We start from the raw sequence: 27,363 nt of genomic DNA on the forward strand, positions 1-27,363 counted from the left end.
TCAATTGTGTTGAAGGATCTGAAACCTGGTCGGAACATCTGGCAGCATCTGGAGGGCAGCTGTTCCTTAAAGAGGTGTTTATTAATTTTGTAGTGAGATTGGGGAATGACAGGAGTGTGAAGAGGTAGAAAAAGGAACTGTGTAATGAAGGAGAACTCAATCTCCTTTCAAATGAAGCTGGGACAGCATTTGTATGAGCCTCTCAAGATTTTTGCAGCTGTATTTCCATTTTTCACCCCCCATTTTCTAGAAAAAAACATAGGCTTACTCTGTTGCATACAGCAGCTCGAAGATTTACTCATGCTTTAGCTCACAAGGGGCTGATAACAGATCTAAGCAGGAAACCTTGAGCTCAGCAATCAAACGAGGCAAAGCCAAAGACACTGGCAGTTCCAAAGCTGATCTACACTTTCCACATTTTCCTGACCAAGGAAAGGTTTCCTGTACCTCTGGAGCGATGTAGTCTGGCGTGCCACAGAAGGTGGCTGTGGTGATGCCATCGTGAATGCCCTCTTTGCACATTCCAAAGTCTGCCAGCTTGCAGTGCCCCTCGTAGTCCAGCAGCACGTTGTCCAGCTTCAAGTCCCTAAAATGAGAATCATTTAGAGTCACTGCATGCTTGGGGCAGCCCCACACAGATGCAGCCACCATCCCAGGCCTCAGAAGTTCGACCTGCAACCTGGACAAACATCATCATCATAAAAAAAATAAACAGGAGTCATGCAGGAGAGGTTTTCTTTTGCTTCATCTCTTACAAAAGGGAGGGAGGAGGAAGCATCATTCTGCCAATGGCATTTAATTCGGTCAGGTGCTGCAGGAGTTTGCCCACACGGGTTTCCAAACAAACCACAAGCCTGCCTGGCAGGGCTCCTGCTCGTTTAGCTGTGGGACTCACTGGAACAGAGGTTGCCAGAGCTGTCAGATTGTGTAAGGGTGATGCAGCAAAATGCTGTGCACGGGCCACATTGATTCAGCAAGGCTGCACTGGAGCAGACGCTGGAGCTGGGGAGCAGAACAAGGCCTCTGCAGAGGGTAACCATGTTCCCTGTTCTCCTGAGGTGCTGGGGCTTGTGTCCCAGATCTCCTTGTTATCAGCCTGACTGATAAACCCCATCTGGAGCATTATCCAAGCTGAGAAGAGAAGAAACTCCCTACTGACATCACACCACAGGGGCAGGGGGAACCTGCGGGCAGCACAGGATGCCTCCATCATAAGGCAAAGTCTTAAAGTCTTCCCAGCTGTATCAATTCCAGTAGTGCACCAATAAAAACAGTGAACATGCCCCACAGCACTCACTGGAGTGGGGATCTCCTTCCCACTGTCACAGGAGACCTGCAGCCCAACAAGCTGCAGGGGGACACTTTTTTCAATACGTCACCTCTCACAGCCTGGGAGCTCCTCATTGAAAGCAGAGCTGCCAGAATGACAGAGCCCTAACACAGCTTATCAGCTTGCCTGACCTTGAGATTGCCCATGGGAACACCCTGCAGCCAGAAGCACTGTCAGGAACATGACCAGAAAATACGGGGTCATCTGCAGACTTAGGCAATGCCCACCTAAAAATACACCAGCTTGCAGCACCTCTGCTTTGCAGCTGCCAGACAAGCTCCAGGCACTGCTGCAGATGCAGGAGAGGAGCTCTGATGGGAGCTCTGTGCAGCACAAACAGGTCACAGTTCATTTTTTGAACTGTTTCAGGTGTTGGCCCAAGAGCTGCCCAGAGCCGTCACAGCAGCACCAGGACAAAGCCACCTTTAAAGTCATTCTGATGCCCACATCAGGACCAAAAACCTAAATACATTTTAGGGTCTCAGAGCCCCTTCATGCTGGATCTTTATCCATTTTGCCCTTTGGTTGGATATCTATTCCCCTGGGAAGGGGGAGCTGTAGGGAGGGTGGTAACAGAGGTGATGACATCTCCATATAGATATAAAAACCTATGGCTGAGCTGAAATCTGAATCCAGCTTGATCCTGTTCATCCTCCATCTATGACCCTAAAGTGAAAATCAGGGAGTTGATGGCTCTGTTGTGCATTGACATTTCCACAGCCCACAGGACTCCAGCCAGCTCTCCCTCAGCTGCACTGCTGCACTGGAAAGATCAAGGACACATTGTGTAAGACAATCAGAGCCACATCCTCTCCTAAAGAGATAAGGAAAAGTATTCTTAGCCTCCTTTGAATGGATGGGAAAGCAAAGGATAGAAGTTAAGAAATTTGCCCATGTCCCCCAGAGAGGAGGCTGAACACCAGCTTCCTGAATTCCAGCTCAGATCCCAATCACAAGATCACACATCCTCTCTTTTCAACTTTAAGATGGCTTGGCAATGCAAGCCAGCAAAAAGGCTTCTGCAATGCTGCTCCCTTCCCAGCAGAGCCACGAGCTACCCAGAGAAATTTGGGTGCCAAGGACAGTGCCCATGCCTGTCTCACGCTGCAGTGTTTGCTCTGGGTGGGGAGCTCAGCAGGAGACACTTATTTTTTCCCTTCTGAGAATCACAAATGATGGCTGAGGCATGTGGGCAAAGGCCTGTCCTGGAAAGGCTTTAGGTGAGCACAGGGAGAGGTTTGTGCGTGGTTGCCCATGACAGCCCGTCTTCAGCAGCAGTTTACAGCCAAAGCTCCTGCTGCTCTTCCCCGTGGTTCCTGGCAGGGCAAGGAAGCCCTCCAAGCATGAAGGCAGGCCTTGTTTTCAGGAATCTGCCACGATGTGGCTGAAATGCAGAGTTTATTCTTGGCTCGGGTTTAAATGCAGCAAACACCTTCTTGGTCCTGGGCAGTGCTGGCTGTTGTGGTGTGGCCCTAAAGATACAGCTGGAAGGGGAATTTTGGTGATCTCGCTAGGAGATTCCCCTAGCAAAACTCCTCCTGTTCCCTGAAACATCCACCACGTCCTGGAATGCTTTGGGAATACCTCAAAATACACCATCCTCACATCTGAGCCAGCAGAAGTCACGAACGTGGAAGAGCAGAGGCAAGAGACAGCTACGGGGCTGGGCCAGCTCTGCTGACCACGTCACCAGGGCACACTGCCACTGCCCCACAGGACATGCTGCAGAACTCCCCAATCCCTGCTAGCTGCACAGAGCACCACGCTCATCCCAGCTCTGACAGGGCAGGAGTCCTGCAGATGCGAGAGCGCTGCGCTGGCTGCGTCCTCCCAGAGAGCCTCTATCTCTGTAATTGCCATCAAATTCAAACTGCCTGCCTCTCCCTGGGTAAGCATAGTTTTAACCACACGAGGCAAAGCTCCAGCCCTTGGCTTCTCCACACTGCACGTTAAACCCATTAACAGTGTCTGTTGTCTCCTCCTGACTTCTGTCCAGCAGTGTGAAACCCAACACTTGCATTTTCTATTTTCACATAACCTGTGATGTGACGTTCCTCTGGCTCTCACTAGCTCAGGCCCTTGGCTACCTGCAGATCCTTTCAGAAGAGGACCTCCCATGACCACAGAAGGCTGCTCATTCTCTTTGCCTGGCAAAGTGACAGGAGATCATCCTACGCTTCCCTCTCGGAGCAGGTCTCGTGGGCCAGCACAGTGGCAGCCTCCTCTGGAGCCTGCCCTCTCTGGCTGCCCCATAAGAGAGAATTCCCTGGAAAAGCTGTGGTTTGAGCATTTGTCCCAGGCCATCCCAGCAGCTGTGAGCTCTGAACTCACTGCTGGATGCTGACAGGTCTCCCCACGCACCAAACCCCGTAAGCCAGCACGGCCACAGGAGAGGAAAAACACTGACAGTTCTCTGAGATTTACAAGGAGCTCTTCGTTTTCGCAGCAAGGATTCCGGGAAGCTGATGAAACTGGAAGCCATCCAGCTCAGAAAAGGCCAAATCTACCTCATTTCCTTAATACTTGCATTTTCCATTCAGTATTTTTAGCAGTTCCATGAAGCAGTAACGGCAGAGAGGTTTTCTGAGGCTGCGTTTCTAAGGTCCGGCTGAGGTTCTGCCTCTCACTGGCAAAGCCTCCCTGGAAAACAGGCTTCATCCTGACTCAGAAAAGGCTGTCTTTGTCCTCACCCTCAGCTATGGCACACTGGCTTAATGGCCTTGTTTAGTCTAGACCCAGAAGAAATGACAAAATGAGCTGCTTCAGTGTCACTCATTGGGAGAGGTGTTCTTTGCACATCTGCTGCATTCGGAAAAAAACCCAAATTACAATTGCAGATGATCTGGTCCTTTTCCAAAGCATCTGTCAAATGCAATTTCCCCGCAGCGGGGAGTTTTGCCAGGGAATGTGTGTTATACACGTACCTGCCACTTGCTCTGCTCTGAGCATCTCACTCCTGACGCAGAAACTGTATTGGAATGGAAGAAGTTTGGTGGGTTTTTCTCTTATTTTGGTTTCATCACCCTGTTGTGGTAAGGGCTGTACACGTAGTAAGGATCCAGAGGAGTAAGGGTGGCAGACACTGGCTTCCTGCCTCCCCTCAAGGTCATCTCAGGTTTGCTAATCTCAAAGGTCCAGTTTAAAGCTCATTAAAGCTTGGTGTTCCCATCTCAATGCAAATCACTCACTCGTGAAAGCTGTGGGTGCCAGCCACAAAGGTGAGTGTGGCTAACGTAAAACTCCAGCCAAATGGTTTTCAAAAAATACACAACGAAAAAGAAAATCCCCAAAGCTGAAATTAGCTAAATGAGTAACTTTGGCTTTTCTGAAGGGGAAAAACTTCCCCTTTAGACACTCCTTGGAAATACTTTTGAGTGAGCAAACGTGCATTCCAGTCCCTTTGCAAGCAGGGATGAGATTTTAATTTTTCTCCACCTCTTCTGCTGAAGTCATTTTACTTCACAAAAATACTGCACTCTCCATCATGATGCAGAAAAATGCGTTTCTACTGCCTGCTCTGGTAGCCAAAGTAATACACATTTCCAACTCCTGCTCCAAAAATATTGTAATTTTTTTTTTTTAATGAAGCAACTTTAACAGAGGAGAATGAAAGATGTACAACCTGCAGAATAGCACAGCTGGTAAGATAGTTAAGGAAAAGGCAGTAGTTTTCAAGTTGGATGCTTTGCTTCAAATACAGTGGACAACAGATTTAAACCCATACTTTGATTAAGTAAGGAGAACAGATGGAGGTCTCAGTTTTATGTAAAGCCCTAAATACTCATGTGAAGCTGATAATGTTTCCCATTTTTCCTTTTAATTCATAAGGAACATCCAAACATTCATTTTACCTAAAACCAATGCTCTCCTGACTTGTAAAAAAAAATTAATTGCTTTTAAAAAGCCTTACCATTTCCTTTGGGCCCACAAAATTGTTTTCTGTCTTTCTTTCCATACTAAATTTTGGAAATTCAGTTAGGAAACTCAAAGAAAATAATTATTTTCATGCATCTATTCCCACCAGCTTTGGACTAGGGATCTCCACATTTTGTCCCGAAGATTTTATACCACTTTGGGAATTAAAGCCATTTCTACTCTAAGTCTTGTGTTGCAGAGAATTTCACAGAAGATGGTTCACATCTCCCACATTTTTCTAATAACAACCAAACATTATTTATAACCAGAAACTCATACTCTCACAGCCCCAAGAAGAGTTAAGCATGTCCTGGGCAGTGGTAAAGCAGTAAATACAGGCTGTAGCTGACACCTGCAACATATTGTACCCAAATTAAGACATAAAAACCCAGGCTAAGCTGCTGGTATTTGCTTAGGTACATCTTTAGGGCAGGAGGAAACACTGAAATCACAAATAAAACACCAGGTTACTGGACTTTGATAAAGGGAGCAACAAAGCAGAGATCAGAAAGGGATCAAGCTGCACCAAGCTGGAGAAAACCAGTTGAAATCCTGAGTTTTGCTGCCAAACAAAAAGAGGTAGGACGCTGTTGTTACCCAGCATATAACCAGTGTGTAGGCATCTACACACACCACAGTGTGGGCATTGCAGGCTGAGATGGAAAGTGTTGTTTTACACACCTGAAGCTCCCCAGCACAAGCCCTGAAATCCCATGGGATTTAATCTGTGTTAATCCTCCCCAGCACCACAAAGAGCAATGTCAAAGCACACAGCGACTGCAAAACATAACTTCAACTCGTTGGTTCCTTGGAAAACATTCCTTTGGGTAAAGAGAATGTTTCTTTTGGTTTCCAAACAACCTCTAAGGTGACACCCACCCAGGCCACTGTCAGCCACACAGACAGCCTGGCTACAGCAAACTGCAACCTGTAGTGCAGTGCAACAGGGCAGAAATGAAGGGAAGATCTCTCCAGATATTTGTAATTCGTAATTACCAGAAAGGAGGAATGAAACATAGCAAGTGCCCTTCTACACTGGCCTAACAGCCACAAGTTGTTTTCAAAAGCTGACCAGACTTAAGTGTTTAGGGACTGTAAATACAGCCACCACGGCTCCAGGCTGACCTTCTCATTTCTCACAAACAAAGCAATAGCAGAAATGTGATATAATGATTCAAGGATCCAACTCAGACTCGGGCTAAGTGGTGCAAGTAAGTGAAATTCCACTGAAAATCCACACTCATTGCTGGGCCAATTAACAGCTGCCTGTCCTTGCTGTCCACAGGAGCCAGAGGAGGCTCGTGGGCAAGGCCCATCCTACAGGCACCTCAGCACGTGAGCAGTGCTCCAGCCAGGAGCCCAGCACCATTCCTGGGGCTTTTACAGCCTCACCCCAACACAGCACATCCTGCAGGCTCCACAGAGCTGGGGAGGGGAATGTGGCAGAACACAAGAGCCTCCTGCCTTGCCTCTGCTTCAGCCAACCCGCCCTGCTGGCACAGAGAGCACAGACCTTTGGAAATGCTCTGCAGCCATGCGTTAGGATAAAGGTGTGATGGATTAGGATACTCAGCCTCCAAAGCAGGCTCCACCTCTCTTGCCAGACGGGATGTTACAGACTGATGCAATAAGGACTTAAATCTGGGGTCAGACACAGCACTAGAACATTCTGAAAACTCTCACCACAGCACATGGCCAAGGACTGCCTGAGGGCAAGGTCAGGAGTGTGTGAGTTAGCACAAGACAGATCCTCACACCTGCATCTGTGCTCGTCAGGATGTCCCAAGACACTGGCTATCAGTCTTACACACTCACAGGGTGAGTCTGTGATTCTTGCTCTGTTGCTTGAGCTTCAGACTAAACAGACTGGTGAGCACAGCATCCAGAAGTGCTCTGTTATTATGATTTTAAAGTCAAGCAGTCCTTTGAGCATAAGGACAAGTTTCTGCAAGCAATCTGTCTGCATTAAGGCAGCACCATGGGGTTTTTGGCAGAGATGAGCTGGCACCCAGGGCTGCTGGCTGTCCATCTGCCTGACCCCCTCCTGCCTGCAAGGCTCCCTGGAGCAGCTCCCAGGCCCACATCAGAGCACTGGCCCTCTCCTGCTACACCCCGGGCTGCTGCTCTGAAGACAGAGCAGTGCCCAAGGCACTGACTTCTCCTACAGCACTGGGGATGGCATCACCCAGCATCCAAGACCTCTCTGGTGGTTTGAAGCACCAGCACTCCCATCTCCCCTCCCTCTGGGCACTTCAGAAGGGCGCCTGTGGAAGCTTAACACAATTACTCACAGGATTTCATTGCTGCTGAGATGAGCAGGGGTGATTCATCCTCCAGTTACAACAAGAGTGGTAGGCTCAAGTATAAAGGCAAAGACTAAAAAACCTGGGCATACCATGAGAGATAATCACAGAGCTGGTGGTACAGATCCAGTGGGAGCTCACGAGTCCCTCTGGGGTCAGGCACACCTCCAAGCTTCCCCTTTATTACCCACAGCAGCTTAAAAAGGGCTGATGACAGTGTCCAAAGGCAGCTTTACAAGGGCAGAAAGACACGGGGGGGCATGTGAAATGGGGCAGCCACGAGCCAGAGCCATTACTGGTGAAGCACAGGCGTGCTGGAGGTTGCCACACTGGAGTAATCCTAAGGATGGCACAATCCCTATAATGTATTTATACATCCAAATTGATCTGCGTGCATTTTTTACAGATATTATATATAATCTGTGTATTACTTGTGTACATAATGTGTATTACTTGCTGCACTTTTATGTGGGACTCTAATCAGGAAGGAGAAGCTATATTTCAAGTGTTTCCCTGAATCCCAGAGCAGCTGTGCTCCCATTTACTGCAGGAAGGGGAGAGGTGGACAGAACAGGGCTCCGTGTCCAGCTTTTGGCACGGGGGCCACGCGTTCCCTCCCCGGATGAGCCGCCAGCCCGGTCCTGTGATGGGCTCCTCAGTCCCACTGGGCAGCAGCCCTGGAATTTGCTGGCCCTGAAACATTGCTTGCTGAGTTTCTCCCAACAGAGCTCCTATTTTACTGTTGCCAGAAAAAGAGGGAAAAAGGAAAAATAAAAAGCAAAAGAAACCCCAACCACAATGCCTCTTTTTGTGCATCCCATTGGCCGAAGTCTTCAGGAGGAACACAACACACTCAAGACCCAAATGCAGGAACAAGAAAATCAGGGGACTGATGGAGCTAGGAGAGGTTAAAAAGCACAAGCCTGTTGTGTCACTTTGACAAAAATAGATCAACGTTGATTCAAAGCCTGATATGGAAATTAAAATGCAATCAGGTTTGTGCCCGCAGCACAGCATGGTCTCAGCACTGCAAGATTGAGTGAGAGTTACCCAGGATTAGTCATCACCAGCTGCCCACAGCCCACCACAGGGCTGCTGAGGGCCCTGTCCCTGCTCCAAGCTGTCCTGCTAGCATCAGGGTTGGCCTGTGCTGCTGAAAATGCACCTCCTTCCCCCAGCACACCGGGACAGGTCCCCATTTCACCTCGGAGTGCCACTAAGCCTGCCCTGGGGGAATGAGCCAGCAGCCCACACCAGTGACTCTCCTGCTCATCCCACAGCTGCCATGGAATCCACCCTCCCCACACCCCAGTCTCAGGGGGGATATTTCACTCCTAGAAATATCAAAGAAAATAAAAATAAAGGTGTTCCTATCCATCAGGATGATGTGTGCAGACTGCCCTTGGCCCTGGCTTGGGCAGCAAACCCACCTGTACTGATGCTGGCAATGCCAGCAGGGCTCTGTGGGGAGGACACTCCTGCCTGGAACCTGTCAGTCTGGTCAGGCAGACTTCTCCACATTCATCTGATACAGGTAAGGTTCACTGTACTCTGAGCCCGAGTCTAAATCCAGGGAAATTGGTGAAAAAAACCAACTGCTGTCAAGTTCACTCAATTTTGAAATAGGTCCTGAGAAAAAAAAATACTTAACCTTATTAAGGCTCTGAATTACAGACCCAAATTTATAAAGCTAAGGCTATAGGTGCTAATCTCCTTTCTATAATGGAATAAACAAAGCTGAAGGCAGAAGTATTGTATTTTTAGACAGGATTTTTAAAAGCACCTTGCTTTGGCCTGTAGATTTCCACTGCCAAACTTACTACTAACTTTTGAGGGAGCATCCGTGCTGGCCCAGCACGACTGCTTTTGAAAATCTCACCATCTGCACTGAATTTTTATGCACAGAGCAAAAGACCAGTCTCCCTGCTAGTGACACATTGTGGGCACAAAGCACACAGCCATCCCACTGCTGCACAGGAGGGGGATCTGCCTGGTTCCCCTTGGAACTAATGAATGGATTTCTTAGGAAATGCTGTCTTGAGAGCTGTTTCTTAAAAAAACACAAACTGACACCATCACTGATATAATTGGCTCTTTTTTTCCTAAGACTCCAGGGAACCTTTGGGCAAACACAGTGCTCTTCTGACTGCTCTGATCTCTGCTCTTGACCACAACAATCACTTAAATATAAAATGGAAGAGGCTTTTATAGGAGCCTAGAAGATGGGTCATTATCCCAAGATTTTATTTCTCATTTCATGTGAATTACTGTTGTTATTCACTCATTACAGGTGATTCACCCAGAGCTGTGTGAAGCCCCAGGATCCTGGATGAGCAGGGCAGAGCCAGGTGGAATTCCTGGCTGGGCATGCTGAGCTCTCTGCAGTCCCCTCTGACTCCTCCCAGGCTGCCTGCGTGCAGGAACCACTGTCACTGACCCCTGTGCCAGGCCAGCAGGGACAGACCAGATCCCATGTGTCACCCCAAATGCCACACAGCATCAAACAGACCCCAAGCTGCCCATCAACAGTGCTGGCTGGTGTTATCCCCACGTCACATCAGGTAATTAACCCCGGAGTCTCACTGGTCTGGGCTCCCTCTTCAGCTGGCACAGAGGAACAGACGATTTCCCAAGCCATTCAGGCCCTCTAAATTTGATTCAGCAGCTGACAAGGCTGCTAAAGTTCCCCAGTTAGGAGCCTTAGGTGGCTGCCTGATTCCACTAAAGCAGCAGTAACTCAGAGCAGGAGTCAAGTGATGCTCACCTGACATGGCTACCAGGCACAAGGAGCTGCAACTGCCTCATTCCTGTCAGGTATGAAACAAATCACAAAATGAAATAAGCACTGCCTCCACTGACCCCATCAAGAAAAGAAAAAACAACAGAAATGGGTCATGAATGAGGAAATCTGTCTTTATATTGCTCAGCCCTTGAATTTTTAGCACATTCACACATTAAGTCCCTGCAAGTCCCTTTGGGCTCTGTATGTGTGACCATGGAGAAGGACACCCAGGGTACTGTGTGTCTATCTGGAAGCATTCCTCCTGGCATTTTCAAATTTTACTATTTTAGCTGTAGAAGATCTGAAGCCATCAGGTCCCTCTTGCTTACACAGGCTCCAACTATGTAGCTTGCTTATAAATCCCTTTGATCAGGAAGAAGACACCACAAACCACCACTGAAACTTGAAATTTCTACTCTAGGGAGACAAGAACCATCAGGCAAAAACCTTGGTGCCTCCTGCTGAGGTACCTACTACATCACATCAAAACTCAGAATTACTGATTTTTTACCTAGACCTCCCATGTTCACAACACAGGCCAGAACTGCACAATACATATTTTCTATCACAATACAAAAGTTTGTCAACTTGAAAGCAAGGTGATTTTCAAAAAACTCCTTGTCTGTGCTCACTGAAGTTACACCCAGGTGGCATCTAAAGTGCACTGTTTTCTAGCTCATGTCCTCATCAAAGTTTAGCACTCTCCACCTACAAGGGTGTATTTTTATTTTGTGGCAGGAAAGCAGTTCTTAATGTTATTGACAATTCCAGTGGGTTCAGCCATCAAGTACTTCAAACTCATCTCCACAGTCAAGAACTGCTGCTCTCAGATATGCTCCCATGAATAAATAATTGATTGAGGACTAATGGAAAACCATGGAGGCTCAGGGAAAGCAGAATGACTGTACTGTCCTGAGAAAAAGGCATAAAAAGGGCATTATTTTAATACCAACATGCTGAAGTGCATCACCCACAATAGACACATTAAAGCTAATGAACCCCTGCAACTTTTCTAGATGGATTTGCAGACGTGGAGCAATAGATGGCCCGTGTCCTCTCTGCACTTTGGGGACATAATTTGTAAGTTTATCTGCCCTCCATCTCTGTTCTCAAATAGACTCCACAAGGCTTTACTTCACAAATGGTTTGCAAACTTCTCCATGGTGTTGCATGAGGAATGATTCCACAGAACCTGAAATGATCCCATGGCAGTGAGAGCACAGGACACTGCTTGGGGGTGGTGGTGTGGGTGCTGCAGTGCCTCGTCCTGGGCTGTTAACAGGAAAGCAACCACACCACGACACAGCAGCTGCTTTCCCATCCAAGTTACATCCAAGAGCATTTGGAATGAGCTTTTTAACACTGCCTCACTTCACTGCCCACCCCTCACTGTCCCTGTGGTGACTTGGGAAGCACCACGGTGACACAAACACAAACCCATCCTGCTTCCTCTCCAGCCAATCCCTGAATTTTGCGCCACAGGTTTTGAATTTCTGCATTTCCCTTGCACACGCCTGCATCTCCACAGCCATCCCACCCACCTGGAACCCAACCCTTGGGCCATTTGCTTTGCTGCCCCCACCCCAAGCGCTTGCTGGCACTCCTGGCATCCCCAGCAACCATCACCATGGCCGGGATGCCTCAAAACAAGAGAACACCCAACAAGACGACAACGTTTATCAACAGCCTCTCATCCCTCCATGGCAACCACGGCAGCTCTGCCCAGGCACGGAGCGGGAGCAGCCCACAGCCGGGGCGATGCTCGGATGCAGCAGGCTCTGCCCCAGAGCTGATCCAAGCTGCAGGGATCAGGCAGAAACACTTCACCCACACATCCCCAGACGAGCCTGCCTGCAGATGCTTTGCCAAGTGTTCCTCTACACACAGGAGTCAGAGCTGCGGCGCTGGTGACACACGACTCAAACACGCGGTGAGCCGCTCTTAATCCCACAGCCGAGCCAGCAGAGCTCCCCTCTGTCCTCAGCTGCCCTTGTCTGGGCAGCTGCAGCTTTTCCTGGCACCTGAGTAGAAACCCTGTGGCTTTTACCTCATGTGCACGAGGTAAAACATGGATTTGGGCTTAGAGCCTTCCTGCATCGAAAGGGAAGCGTTCGGGTTTAGCACTGTCCAGCTGCTAAGGTGGCACCGGGGCTGCTTTTCAGAACCCAGAGACAGCAAGATCCCTTTCTCTGGTGATTTAAGGCTCCTCCTCCAGCAGCACAGCCACAGTGCTCTCCAGCTGTACCTGCCCTTTCCTACCCTGTCCCATCCGTGCTTTTCAGGGCAGTGAGGGTGCTGCATGCCTGGCAGGGAGCTGCAGCAGTGGGGGGGAAACTCAGTGCTTCCCCACACCCTACAAAAACCTCAAAGGCAAGAGGAAAGCCCTGTGTGTGGGACAGCTGCAGGCTCTGCCCTGGGGCAGAGGACAGCACTTCAGGTTGCTCATGTCACACGCAGTTACAGGAACGGAGACATTTCCTGGGTGGCTCTGGCCAAGCTCCCCCCACAGCTCTGTGTGGTGCTGCACAGGGCTTCAGGGAATCATAGAAGAGAACCACAGAATGGCTGTGGTTAGAAGGGACCCTAAGGATTATCTCATGGGCAGGGACACCTTCCCCTACAGCAGGTTGCTCCCAGCCCCCTCCAGCCCGGCCTTAAACACTTCCAGGGATGGGACTTCCACAGCTCCTCTGGGCACCCTGTTCAGAAGGCAGTCTCAGTGACTTCAGCCAGCCCCTCTCTTTCATATCACAGATCCCAAATTTTGGCAGACCCTGCTCGTATCACACTCTGCTGCTCCACAGCACTGTCCCCTAGCACACGGGAATGGGCTGAGCCATTCCTAGGACCAAGTTGAGCCATTCCTAGGACCAGGTACCACTCAAATGAGTGAGACTGGAAAAATCTCGCCCTGCCTCCACACGAGTCCTCCATGGGTCTGTTGTTGGCATAAACCACAAGTCACTTCACGACTCTCTGGCACCCACAATCGGCATCATCAGCCAGCGAGTGGGATGATGAGAGCAAAACCACAGAGGGGTTAACCCTGCACTGGGCTGGCAGGAAAGGCACTGGGAGCTCCCAGAGTAGCCAGAGGCTGTGACTCACGGGGAGAGGCTGCACAAAAATAGGGCTTTCAGCGAGGCCCACAGGAATTTCTGCAGGGAGATTCTTCCCCTAGAGACAGGCCAGGGAACTCGCCTCACCTTTCCCATCAGCGAGCAGATCCAATGACTGCTCTGCCAGAAGAGGAATTCACTATTGTCCGGCTGGTTGTTTCCAGTCTGGCTAAAAATGGGATCACAGGAGACTAATTGCTTCACTGGAGGGAAAAAAAAAAAAAGAACCAGTCTGGAATGACGGAATTATTTTGTAGACTGTTGTTGTTTGGGTTTGTTGCCATCCTGGCTTAACAAGCATTAATGACTTCAGATGGAGGGAGGAAAGCCATTAGGGAGAACATGATCCACATAGATACCTCTGGCCCAGCACACAAGTCTGTCCCAGCCAACCTCTACAGCCCCCATGGCATCCCTCCCTCCTCCAGCCCTTCAGAATGCAGGAAGGTGGCTGAGAGCAAAGGGAAATGTTAATTTTCCCCTTTTAATCGGCCTGACTGGAAGTGCCAGCCTCCCTGCAGCTCAAATGCTTGAGCATGTTAGCTATGCTCGGCAGCATCTCCAGAAAAACTGCTGTCCCTCCTCGGTGGCAGGGAAACAAAGGGAAAATGTCCCAGAGGAGTGGATGGTCCTGGCAGAAAGCAGAAAAACCCAGAGCCTGTGAAATAAAGTAAATTTGTTTGAGGAAGCCACGCTGAATCTTCTGAGACTCATTCTGGTGTCTGGAGAGACAGAATGAAACCCAAAGCCAAGACAGGTAATTAATGTTGAAATTCCTCCTTACATAACAGCGCTGGGACAGACACTCACTTGGCCAGGGCTGTGCACGGCTGTGCCAGCACAGCCCAAAGAAAGCCTGGGAGCAGGCAGTGCCTGTGCTACACTCAGAGGCTCCAGACATCCTGACATACTGTGGGCTTCAGGGAAACAGGGACTGTATGGGAATGATGTGCTTATTTCTATAACCCAACTCCACCGAAGGACAGCTGTCTCTTAACTGCATCCCCCAGGGAACAGGAGAACAACCTGAATGGCCCCAAACCACAGCCAGGTCCCAAGGAAGACACAGGCACAGCAAAGACTTGGAAATGTGAGGAGCTTCCCTGGAGAAGAGGTGCAGAATTTCAGCATGAGGCTGCTTGTAAGAAAGTGAAGAGAAAGTAGGGAAGGCTCTCAGGCAGTCAAACAGTGACTTCAATTACCCTGTCCTAGACATGGACAGAACATGAGATACCCAATGCTTCATGCCACATTTAACTCATGCACAGGCAACAACCAGGCCTCCAGAGACCATCCTCTCTCTCTCTCTCTTCCATGTGCCCCCATTCCAATGTCAGCTTACTGGCAATATTTGGCATTTGCTGCCTTGCCTCCTGGCCAGCACGGATCCAGAGATGCCACAGGCTGATGCTGGGAAGCAGCATCCAACAATTCCAGCAGGAACTTCTCCTGACTGTCCTGTGGCTTGGGAAAACCATCAGCCCTGAAGGGCCCCAAGGCAGCCCTGAGTGGAGATGATGAAGGGCAGTAAACAAGGAAGGCAGCAAGATAGTTTCCCATTAATTTTATCACACCAAATAGCTGTCCTTCCCCCGAGGCTATCCCTGTCAGGGCAGCCACCAGTTTGTGTGAGCAGGGCAATTTCACAGGATCAAAAGAGTGTAGGGGGATTTGTGACACAGAGGCTTTCCATGCATGAATCCAACTTCAGCCCACTCGAGCCACAGATGACCTGTAGGCTTAGGGGTTTGAAAGCTGGTTTCCCTTTGCTCTGGCTCATTTCCAAAACCTCATGAGTTCCAAGAAGCAGCACAGTTTAGTATTGCCTTTTTTGAAAGCAGACAGGGAACTATGTTTCAAGTGGCTCAGTCACTGATAAAAGATATTTATTTAACAGATATGGTGCCACAAAGGCTTATTTGGGCATTTTCTCTTTATGTAAGGATAGGAGTCAAAAACATCAATTCAGGTGGCAGTTCCACCAGTCCCATCTCAAACCTACCACCAGCAGATCAGCTGCCACCCATGGGCTGCCCCAACTTCAAAATTAACTCTGCAGTGCAAGGCAGGAGCTGCCTGAATCTCCCCTGGCTTGCTGCATCCCAAGCAGCACAAGGGACACTGAGAGCTGTCCCCCTCCTGTGGGGGTTGGCCCTGGCCCCAAGGAGACCCCAGCAGGAGCAGGAGTGGCAGGCTCAGCCCTGGCTCCAGGCTCTGTGCTGCTGCAGGGGTGGAGGGGCTGGGCAGTGCTGCCTCCTGACCTTCCCAGTGGGTGCACCATCTCTTTGGGAGCTTGGCCAGCTGGCAGAGTCACAGCTTCTCCTTGGCTTTCTCATTTATCAGGGCTGGACAGAGCTGCAAGAAGCAGGAGACAGCTGCCAAGGTTTTTGCTCCCTCTGTGCTCAACAGGGTCTGAAGGTAGAAATTCTACCTTCAGGGGTTGTTTGGGCACCAAGTTTCAAGCTACTGCTCATAATATATGGGAAATTATATGAGTAATACTGGAATAGGGAGCTCCAGCTAGGAAGAATGGCTATAAACTAAAAGAAAAAAAAAACCAGAGAAGGTGCAGGAAATGTCAAAGGTTACATTAAGTTGTTAAGATGGTGTCAAAATCCCCAATGTATAGACAAGCACACGATTCCTCAACTTATGGTTAAGAGATACTGACAAACAGAAATACAAAGCACACTGTTTCAGCTTTTAGGCACGAGTCAACAAGGACATGGGACCCTGCTACATTTTCATGCCCAGGTAAATGTCAAAAGGAACGTAACAAGATCCAGAGAAGGGAGGAGAAAGCCCAAAGCCTGCTTGCTAAATGTCACACACCAGCTCAGGCTCTTAGCACAAGTGCCACAGAGTCTGGACACAGAGACACAGGGCAGCCTCACTGCCACAGCCCATGCTGGCTGACTGGAATGTCCTTGGGGAGTCTGAAATGAGCTCTTCCCACTGCCCCTGCTGCCACACAGGCTTGCACATGGAATAATGTCCCCCTTGCACAGCTAACCCTGCTTTTCCCAATTCACCCCTTCCACTACCCCTCTTCCTTTTCCAGCACAACAACCAAAGATGGCACAACCCACTCAGGCCAGGCACCAGGACAAAAATGCTTCAGATCAGAGATGCTTCAGATGTGGATGCACACATCCTATTGTACAGACTTAGCCGTGGCAGTATGCCTGGATCAGGGATTTAGCTAGTAAGTAACCTCTCCCACTTGGAAGTAATTTTCTTAATTCATGAGCACTCCCCTACCATGCTGCCAAGAAATTTGTGAAAGCGGCTCTGGATATTAATAATAAATCGTGCTTGTGAAACTTGAATTGATTCAGAAGGAATCAGCTCAGAGTGTGGAGGATCTCCATGGTTTGAATACATCACATTTGGACACGGTTGAGACTTGAAGGCTTGCTCCCCTTTCCATTGTTGTCAGCTGGAATACTGCCACTGCTCCAGTGGAGTAATAACCAGGTAATACAATTCCAAGATTAAATTGTGCCCTCAGGTACAGCCTCATAAAAGGGGAGGTTCTCTATGGCATTAACAGCAAAGGTGCCGTGACTCGGAGGCCAAATGATGAGCAATGCTTTTCCCTTGCTCCATGAGAACAGGCCCCATAAACAGCATCCTGGCCTGCACCAGCAGCTAGGGACAAGCCCCAGCACCAGTTCAGCTGGCACACAGAGGGCAGAAACAAAGCTGTGCCCACCATCCTGCCCAGGGTACCACTGGCACAAGAGGGAATTCTCTCCCACAGAAATTCTGAATTGTGAAACACTTATTACTGCAGCACTACTCCGTCATAGTTGAAATTTTCCACTGTGTTATTTTCAGTTTAAATCTGTATCATTACAGGCAGCTCTAAACTAAAATCTATAGACGAGGTATCACAGTAATGCACCACTGATATTAAAAGTTGCTGGATGGCTTTACAAAATTCCTCTGCTTGCATAAAAGCAGAGTAACCCACCTGCTCCCTGGCATAAAAACAAGATCTAAACGTTGGGATTATTGACCAAGGAAACACCAGGTGCCAATCTTGCTGCAGCTAAAAGAGTATGTCAAATTCTCCCTGGATAACTACAGCTGTTGCTGCAGGCCAAATATTTCAACACAGAATCTCTCATTGTGTCCCTCACAAATGCAGCAACTTCACTCACTGCAACACGTTGTCATGCAAGAAATCTTCCATTTCAGCAACTCAGAGGAGCAGATGCAACAGCATTTTGTCAGCATAATCTTTCTTTCAAGAAGTTGTACAAAACATTTATTAAGGTTGACAGAGAGACCTTTTCCCCAGCTATATATATCAGCCTCCCTAGTGCCAACCCAGGGCTCATGTTCTCTGAGAGTGACACTGAAAGCTTCCTCGTTTTGAGATGGGCACAAAGATCAATAAAATTGCTGGATTAACTCTGGGCAGTTCTGGAGATCTCAGAGCAAATGTTTTCAGAATTTGTCAAATCATATAGCTGAATGCCCTTGGGATCGGGGAACATGATAAATGTCAGATGAGCAGTCCTAGCTAAAAACATAACAGTAATATTTAGGGCCAGTTTTTAGAAATAAATTTTAAGTAACACAGAATATATTTCAGTTTTTAAGTTTTCTCCTTCTGGTGACCTTTATGCCTTTAAAACACAATGAAGAGAGCAGGAAAGACAGAAAACCAGTATTTTGTAGAAAAGTTCTAATCTAAATACTCCCCAATGCTCTGGGACTTAGAGATTGAGCCTAATTCTGGTTTCTAAGTCTCCTGTCTTTACAAACTTGTCTGTAATTGTTACACATAGCTATTTCTTAATTGCATCTGCATGCTCTTTAATTGTGAAACGCCTCCATGAGGATGCATTAGTCACAAAAGGAATGCCAGAACACAACTCACATCCAATCACTTATCCCCTCCACAGATGAGCAGCACTGCTTATTTTTATTGCACCAGCAGCAGAATTCTCAAACACCACCGAGCTCTCATTGCAAGCATTCACTAAATGAGTCTGTGCCTGTACGAGTTCACAGGTTTTTATATCCAAATATAGCAGCCACACCAAAAAAGAGTTAAAGTATGAGAGACTGGCATTGAAGGAAATGTTCTGCAGCCTTGGGGCAGGTGGATGAACTACACAAACTCTTGAGGCCCCTTCGAGCTGGGTTTTTTAATGATTTATACAATCTCATTATGTGCAGGGTTTGCAGGTTTCAACTCAGTCCCTTTAAATAACCATAAAGGAAAAGTAGACACTGGCAGAGCCAACAACTTCTGTGGGCTATTCAGTAGTCCTTAGTCATGTGGAAAGTTCCACCAAAGTTCACAGACGATATACAGTGGAGTCAATGGGGCACAGAGATCTGATACGTGGATCTCAAAGCAGGACTGCCCTTCGTAAGCACAACTGTAAATCAGGACTAAACTGTCCTGCACTCTGACTGATTAAACATGACACCGAAACGTGAGAGGCTGGCTGGTTTTTTTTTTCTCTCTGCACTTTCCATTTGATCAAGTGCAGAGAAACAACCCTTTAAGCACTGCATGCCAGAGGCTGTCAAAGAGCCCATCTCACAAGCATGCAACAGCCACATCTGAGTGGAAAACTCTGTTGAAGATGCACTGTCTAGAAGCACAAATCAGTCTACACGAGCTGTTGACTGTCAGATAAGATAGCCACAGATATCACTACACCCCTGACCCTTAGAGACATCCCTTTATGTTTTCTAAAGCTGAATGAAGCATTTTCAGAGACTCCAGCATGAAAATTCCTCTTCTACACTAAGCAGTTGTTGTAGGGATAGGACTGCTGGTGGGCTATTCTGTGCCAGTTTGTAGCTTTTAGCTGATTTGCTTCACTCATTCACCAGATAATCAGCTTATATTTCATCCCTTCTGCTGCTCTCAGAACACAGCACATCCCTCATTTTGCTCTGCTGACGTTTTTATCCACTCTGGTCTTTGGGGCCCCAATCCCACACAGCACTGAGCTCTGGAGCTCTCCCAGAAGTTCTTGAAGTGACAGTGAGCAGCTCCCACAGCTGAGGTTATGGAGACTCACACCCATTCTGGCACTGCCTGAGTTGTTTCCCACCCTTTCCTCAGATGCAAAACAACTCTGCCCACACAGCCAAATCCATGGGGAAGAGAGGCATAAAACACATCAAATCAGCAAAGATTACCTACAGAGGCATCGGCTGCAGCACGTTCAAGCAAAAACTGTCACAGAGCAACAAAACAGTTTGGGTTGGAAGGCACTTTAAAGATCATCTCATTCCAACTCCCTGCCATGGGCAGGGACACCTTCCCTGTCCAATCTGCCCTTGAACACTTCCAGGGATGGGGCACCCACAGCTTCTCTGGGCAACCTGTGCCAGGGCCTCAGCACTCTCACAGTAAAGAATTTCTTTGTAATATCTAACCTCAATCTACCCTTCTTCAGCTTGAGGCCATTCCCCCTTGTCTTATCACTGCATACCTTTGCAGAAAGTCTCTCTCCAGCACTCTAGCAGATCCCTCTTAGAATGCTGCCATCAGGTCTCCAGGCTGCTGTAGGGTCTTTCTCTTTCAGAAAAGCTTAAAAACACCTCATTGAACCAAAGGTTTATCTTTATTTGCCAAGAAAACAAAGCTATGCATAGCACCTAAGCAAACCACCAGTAATCCCTGGACAGCCCCCCAGCCAGCCAGTTTGCCTTGCAGAGCACTGCTGCTATCAGCCACAGATCCAGCTCAACTGCTCATTCACCTCCCTGGGGAAAGCCCCTCGACTTCAGGGGAAACGAGATCTGGCTCCAGATGTGAAAAGGGGCATGAGAGGAGAATAAACAAAATCACCACCTGACAAAAAACCAACAAACAAAGAACAGCAAAGAGTGAACATGAGGAATCCCATGTCTACACTGTCTTGACCCATGGAAAAAGCAAACAGCACACTAATAAAAGTTGCTCTGTTAACAGTGGCTGTATGTAATTAGGAAAGGCATTCAGCTTCTGTTTTCAGCATGTAATTTTTAATTGATTTTGCTGAAAGAAACCTTAGTGTTGTTTCAGTTAACAGGAGTCCTTCCAGCAAAACTGGTCTCTGTAAAAGGCTTATGTAAAGCTTCCTTCGAGTGTCACAGGCTCATTGTTTGAATTGGCAGGGAATTAACCTGCTGCAAACAGCTCATTCCCTATAAAAGCCAAGTCATGAGACACACAGCTGAACACCTGATGGGTCTCCTCCACCAAGGAAAAGTGATGATTTCAGAGACCTGGCCAGTATTCAGCAATCTTTCCAGATCCCAGAGGAGAAAGTTTTTTCCCCTGTCATAAGAAGTCCTCCACACACACTGAGGAGATGCTCTCAGGTAACACACAGAGGAGTAAACACTGCCTGTTAATATGCTTATCTTGTTTCGTCCAAGAGCTGGAGTTCAGCCTCAAGGCCAGACCATGGTCTCAGCTGGATAACTGCATAATTATCTTTTGCCTTCCAAAAGGACCATGCATCCTATCAAACACCATCGAGTCACAGGACCAACACACCAGAGCACAGGGACTTTTTGCTCACCATCCCACATCCAGAGGTGTGATAGGGCACCAAGAGACCCCCCAGCACCTTCAGAGGGGACAGCTGCATTAGAAACATCCATACAGACACAAAGGCAGTGAAATGAGCTGAGCCCTCGGGATAAAGACAGGGTTCTTCAGCCAGCCAACACCCAGTCCTTGTCACCAGCCTTTTAGCTCCTCTGGCCCCTGGTCAGCTATGTTATCTGCAGCAGTGAGCTGGGGCATGGAGGTGTCCCTGTTGTCGAACTCTACACCTCAGGCTGGCAAAACCACCACTGAAGTACAGGGTGCACAGCTGACACTGTGTCCTGCATGCTCTATCACCTCTGCAGGTAGTGGAGGTGTGTTCTGGAAAGAGACCCCCTCGGCCCGTCCTGCTAGTGACACATATTTGCAGAGAGAGAAAAAGGTTTGTCATAGAAATTAAGGCTGTGCCCCTAGGCTGGGCTGACTGCTTTATGTTGCCTTTAGAAAGGTCTTACTGTATTCTACTGTAAACCTGGAGGCCCTCTCCTCCAAAAAAATCCAACCCCACAACAACCAAATTAAAGGATAATCTTGCATTTGCCCTCAATACTCAAGTAGGTGACCCTGGCATGTGGATCCACCCACTCCCAAAGTTGTACAGCCTATGCCAAGGGCTGAATTTGAGGGCAGCAGGGCAGACCAGCCATTTTTACAGTAGTGCTACACAGAAGGAATTGTCCTGCTTTTAAAATAAACCCTTATAGTCATCCACTATCTCTCTGCTTTTTAGCAGGCTGTGGGTGGACCAGCTCCCTCATACTGAGTAAGCCACTGTGCAACCTAATTCTGCTCAGATACGCTGCTTTGTTTTGTTTCTGGCATGCACAGAAGCCAAAATATGCTTCCCCTACCCTGGGAACTGCTGAACTGGAAAGTGAAAGTAGGCAAGAGCTGCCTCAAGAAAAATAGAACATACAGCCATTAGAAAAAAACGAGAAACCAACCTACCTATCTGCAACAGAGCCCAGCACAGTAATTTCCTTTAGAAATAACCTTAGAGAAAGCAGCAGTGCACAAATATCGCCCTGTGAGCAAAGATTTTATTTACAATAACCATGATTATTACCTAACATTTTTCTGGCAGCATCCAGCATGAGCTGATCCCAAACTTGCCCTTGTCCTACTCCTCTGTGGTTAGGGGTGCACAATACACTGAGGTGACACGTAAAAAGACTGTTTTCATGTCTGGATGCATTCCCCTGTATGATGGGCTAAGGAACCCCACTGTACTTGCTGATTTTGTGGGGGTTTTTTTCAGGAAGCAACTATAAATAGGTGCTGCTAAGTTGACAGCTAAACCTCAGCTCGGGGCAAGACAGAGACCTTTCCTTGATAAGGCCAGAAAGTCACCTCTCCTTTGCAGTGCTGCAAATGAAGAGAAAAAATAAAGGGTTCTGAAAGTGAAACCTCTCTTTTAAAGAGCCCCAAATACATACAATGTATGTTTATGGGACTCCTACTCTAGCCACAGCTTAGTAACAAAACTTGAGGAGCAAACTCACTGAAAATTTCAGTTGAATCATGAAAACCATCCCATGAGAGAGCAAATCCAGCCGTAAGCCCGGTTTTAAAATTAAAAATCACATCTAGCCAAAATGCATCATCTGCCTCAGAACCCCATTCTCAGGGGCTTACAGTAGAAACTGCAAAAATATTTCTCTACAGCTATTTCAAATTGCTTGTGTGTGGCTGAAAAAGGAATCAATCAATCAGGAATCAAACATCTGATCTTAGCAGCCACCAGCACTGCCCTGCCAGGCCACAATGACAAGTTTCAGCTACTTCTTGATGAACCTTCAGGGCTGGCTCTCAAACCTCTCCAGCATTTCAAAGAAGAGAAAACTTAGCTTTTGGCAGCACTTGTGGCAAATGCAACTTGACTTAACAGGAGAACACTTATTGCACTGATAAATGCAGATTCTTTCCTGAACTGCTCAGTCTTGAAGGGGGCAAGAAATAAAAATATAGTATTATTAAGTTAAGCCCAGAAGAACAACAAATGCCACAGAATATTCTAGGCCAGCAACTCTCTTCCTCCACTAATCCTGGAAATCCAGAAAGAAGACACCTTGAAGAGCCTGTGGTAAAACCCTTTCTGGTCAGGCTATTTCTGGTGTCTCTGCCCCTGCTCCCAAGGCAAGCACTCACATTCTTGTCGTAAAATCTGATCCAAACTCTCTCACACAAGTGCAGTGACTCCATTCTGAGTATCCCCTCCTATCCTATCCTGCACACTCCCTCCCAGAGCTGGTGTCTGTGACATGACAGAAGCAACCTCAGCTCAGTACAGCCCCAGCAGCAGCTCTCTCCTCTTACATCTTCCAGAACCCAACTAATTATAAGAAACCAAGTCATCCACCCCCTGCAGATCTGCCCTGTGCAGCTGAAGCTACCTGACTCCACAGCTCAACCCCTTTCTCAACAAGATCAAAGCCTGTGCAGTTGTTCGAGGAGCTTTCCAATTACTCCTCCAATTTCTATCATGAATTACAGCAGCACATGAAGAGTGCCAAAACCCAGAGGGATGGATCAGTTATTCCTGCCCTGTGACAGGCAGCAGACTGGGGCAGACAGGACAGAGCTGTAAGCACAAGGCATTACATTATGCACAGACCCAGTTTTGCTGCTGAGCGATTGACAATGACTACTGGATGTCACTATTTTAAGGATAATGTCATTTGCATAATTATTTGGCAGGGTATCTCCTCAGTGGCTGGCATTATTCACAAGGGAAGAATTAGACTGAAATCCAGCTGTAGAGTAAGGAGATTTGCTATTCTATACAGACAATCACTGTGCTTTAGGAGCTCGATACATAGGGTATATATCACTAGTCATCTTCAGGCTCTCAGGACACAGAGAATATTAAAATGACACTCCTTCTCTATTTCACTGTGCCTTATATGTCACATGAGTTCATACTTAAAAATATTTTAATATTCTCTGTCCTCACCTGACCATCTGTTTCTTACTGGAGCTCAAGCTAGGGAGAGAGAGAAGCTGCTTTTACTTGCCTGATCCTATCATCTCCCCATGAGGTAGGAAAGTGCCCCTTGCACAGCCCCCAGCCCTTTGGCAGCTTTAGCCCTTAGCTATTCTGGTTTTTGTGAGTTCAAACCTGAGTTTATCTGTCATGGGAGGATGTCCTGCTGACTGGGTTAAACCATGTGAAGCCCCCAATTAGATGACATTTGTCCCAATTCAATGGCATTAGCAGAGCTGGAGTGGGATTGGAACTGGTCCCACCCTACACCCAGCTCTGGATGCCAAGAGTACAACTGTAACCAAGCAGCAAAAAAGAGATTTGACATTATTCTTTGCAGTGCTGCCGTGCCACAGGTGGGACCGAGCAGGGTTACAGCAGACCATGCTCAAAAATGCATCTTGGCTGCTGGATTCCAGGTAACTGCATTCCAAAGAAAACAAGAGCCTGTTCCTCCTCCCCAGCACTCTGGGCACAAGGATGCCAGAGGTGTTCTGTGAAGTATATCAGAAAGAAACCTTTCTGTACAACCAGAGTGTCTCAGTGCTGACACCTCCTTGCTCCAGCTGTCCCACCCCATCCCAGAAGAGGCCTTGCTCTGCCTCTGGGGCATGAGGGAGGATGCTGGTCAAATGGTGATGCTGGCCCACGGAGGGCCCTGCACGGCAGCCTGGCTCTGATCCGTGCTGGCTGCTCTATGCCTTTATGCTTGAGCTGACAGGGGAGCACTTCAGCAGCACAGAAAGGAAAAAATATCACCAAAGTGCCCCCCTGAGTACAGAAAAAAATGACAAATAACAAAGGAGAGGTATTTATGGGAAATAGCTTCCTGAGAACAGCCTTGAGACCTCGAGTGGAGGCTGATGCATGGAGGCAACAATGCTCCAATCCTGCTGCAAACACAAAGATGCCAGGCATGGACAGGAAGGAAAAACTCCTGCTGTAGGACCGTGTTAGGAATGAAAATACTTTTAGTGGCTGAGATGAGTGCACTGATTAGGAATGTGAAATAGATAGGGTTTAAACACAGTAGCTACTGCAGGGAAGCAGAGGCTTTGGTGTGACCACACGTTAGCCTTGAAGTAACATGGCACACTGTGGCAAAAGCAACACATCCCTATATTCACCTCACAGGAAATCTGGGAAGGTTTCATTTAATGCCTGCCCAGAAATTTCACTCCCTCCTGGAAAGTGGTGCACCTTGGCCAACGTGCAGGGGGAATGTGTGGGGACTGTGATCCCAGTTGAGAACTTGTTCCCAGTGGGCAGCAAGTGACACTTATTTTTTCAAGCAGGAAACTGCAGATCTCATCCCAGCTGTGGGGTTCAGACAAAGGGAAGCACTGCTTGCAGAGCTTACCGGTAAATGATGCCCCTTCCATGGAGAAACATGAGGGCTGAAATAATCTCTGCAGCGTAGAACCGGGCGCGATCCTCGTCGAAGCGCCGCGACTTCTGGATGTGGAACATCAGGTCCCCGCCGTTAACAAACTCCATCACGAAGAACAGGCGATCCTACACACGGGCAGGCACAACAAACACCAGCAGCATTAATCACACCCTCACCCAGGCTTGCAAAACTCTCAGTAAAACTATTATCTCCCCAACAAAAACAGATTAAGTAAGCGTGAGACAGAGCGTGGGGGGTAAGGCTGATTTTTTTCAGGAAAAATCAGATCAGTAGCAGGAAGACCTTCCTTGCCCTGCACTCCACCCAAAAGTTTTGACCCCAGTTGTGAAATGAAACACTGCTCAAACGTGGATTGGGCATGTTAGTAAGTGTGTGCTCATCAGTAATCGGCTCCCACTCGGTTTCTCAGAATTATCCTTAGCCTCAATCAGCAGGGAATGATACCCCTTCATCAGCACTCTCTAAACTGAGAGGCACCAGAGAAATCTGCAAAAAATCACTCATTCCCTAGTAAACACCTCATTTCTCTGGGGAAAGCTGCTCCATAACACAATGTACATAACCAGACTGCAGCTCCACCAAAGCAGCACAACACTGTCTCGAGGATATCCCAACATTATTTCTGGAGAATGTGGGCTGTTTTCCAGGATGGGATTTCCTGCCATATACTTGCATGGCAGCTGCTTTTTGGGCCCTCAGGTTCCAGCTTTCCTCTGATTAACCTGCAGACACCTCTGGGCAGTAGAGGAACTGATAATGATGAAGTATAAATAAAGGTTTATGCTGAGCAGAAAAGCAACCTGTTTGATAAAGTTCAGTTCATTAACCACAGGTGTTGGTCTCTGAGGTTTCTTTTCTGGCTTTGTTCTGGCTTTTGCAAAAGCCTACAGATAGGGAAGCACTTGCTTAAGCTGTGTGTTCAACAGTGAGCAGGGGTTTTGCATGTGTTCACTTGATTGTGAGAGGAAGGACACAGAGACTTGGTATAAAAATAAACCCTGGAACTGTTGCAGTAGTGTTCAAAAATTTCTCTCAGCAATTGTTTCAGGACTTTCAGTATTTGCTGTTTCAGTTTTTCTCTGAGTATCAGGAACAAGCAGGTTGGTTAAAACAGGCACAGAATTCAACTGAGATCAGGCAGGCTTTTAATGGTAATATTTGCCCTTCTTTCCCACAAGCCTCTTCTTAGGTCTGATGTTAATTATCTACAAGCTACTTTTAAACCCTCTCTAGGTTTAAGAGGATAAGCACTGTCGTGCTCCACTTTCTGGCAACCAGCCAGCTTGAAATGACTACTGGTATTAACATCTTGAGATGCACACGGCAGAAGAAAAACAACCAGAAATTCCCTCATTTCTCAATGGACATGAGCAGGAAAGCAAATGGCTTGTAGCACATGAGGACAGCCTGCTTTGCATAGCCAACCTGGGCTCTGCCCTACAGCTCCTTCTGGGCTCCTTCCAGAAGGTAAAGATCATTAAATCATAGAATCATCTGGGTTGGAAAAGACCTTTAGAGACCATCAACCACTAACCCAACTCTGCCAAGCCCACCACTAAACCGTGTCCCCAAGTGCCACATATCTACATGTCTTTTAAATACCTCCAGTGATGGTGACTCCACCACTGCCCTGGGCAGACTGCTCCAGGCAGCTTGACCACCCTTTCAGTGAATAAATTGTTCCAAATACTCAATCTAAACTTCCCCTGGTGCAACTTCAGACCATTTCCTCTTGTCCTGTCCCTCATTCCCTAAGAGCAGAGCCTGACTCCCACCTGGGTCCACACCCCTGTCAGGGAGCTGTAGAGAGTGAGAAGGTCCCTCCTGAGCCTCCTCTTCCCCAATCTCAGCCCCTCCAGCTCCCTCAGCTGCTCCTCACCAGACTTGTTCTCCAGACCCCTGCCCAGCTCAGCTGTCTTTCCCTGGACACACTCCAGCACCTCA

At 47.9% G+C, this 27,363-nt stretch overlaps 1 protein-coding gene across 1 annotated transcript in view; it reads right to left on the reverse strand.

The window, feature by feature from the left end:
* The window catches only part of PRKCH (protein kinase C eta), a 113,243-nt gene that overhangs the window by 19,192 nt on the left and 66,688 nt on the right, over positions 1-27,363 (reverse strand). The window contains exons 10-11 of the mRNA XM_063399560.1: positions 25,369-25,523; positions 448-586 (exon numbers count right to left, since the gene is read on the reverse strand). Coding sequence (XP_063255630.1) covers positions 448-586; positions 25,369-25,523 — 294 coding nt within the window. The remainder of the gene's footprint in view (positions 1-447; positions 587-25,368; positions 25,524-27,363) is intronic.

The sequence above is a fragment of the Prinia subflava genome, chromosome 5 (genome assembly GCF_021018805.1).
Source record: "Prinia subflava isolate CZ2003 ecotype Zambia chromosome 5, Cam_Psub_1.2, whole genome shotgun sequence".
Lineage (NCBI taxonomy): Eukaryota > Metazoa > Chordata > Aves > Passeriformes > Cisticolidae > Prinia > Prinia subflava.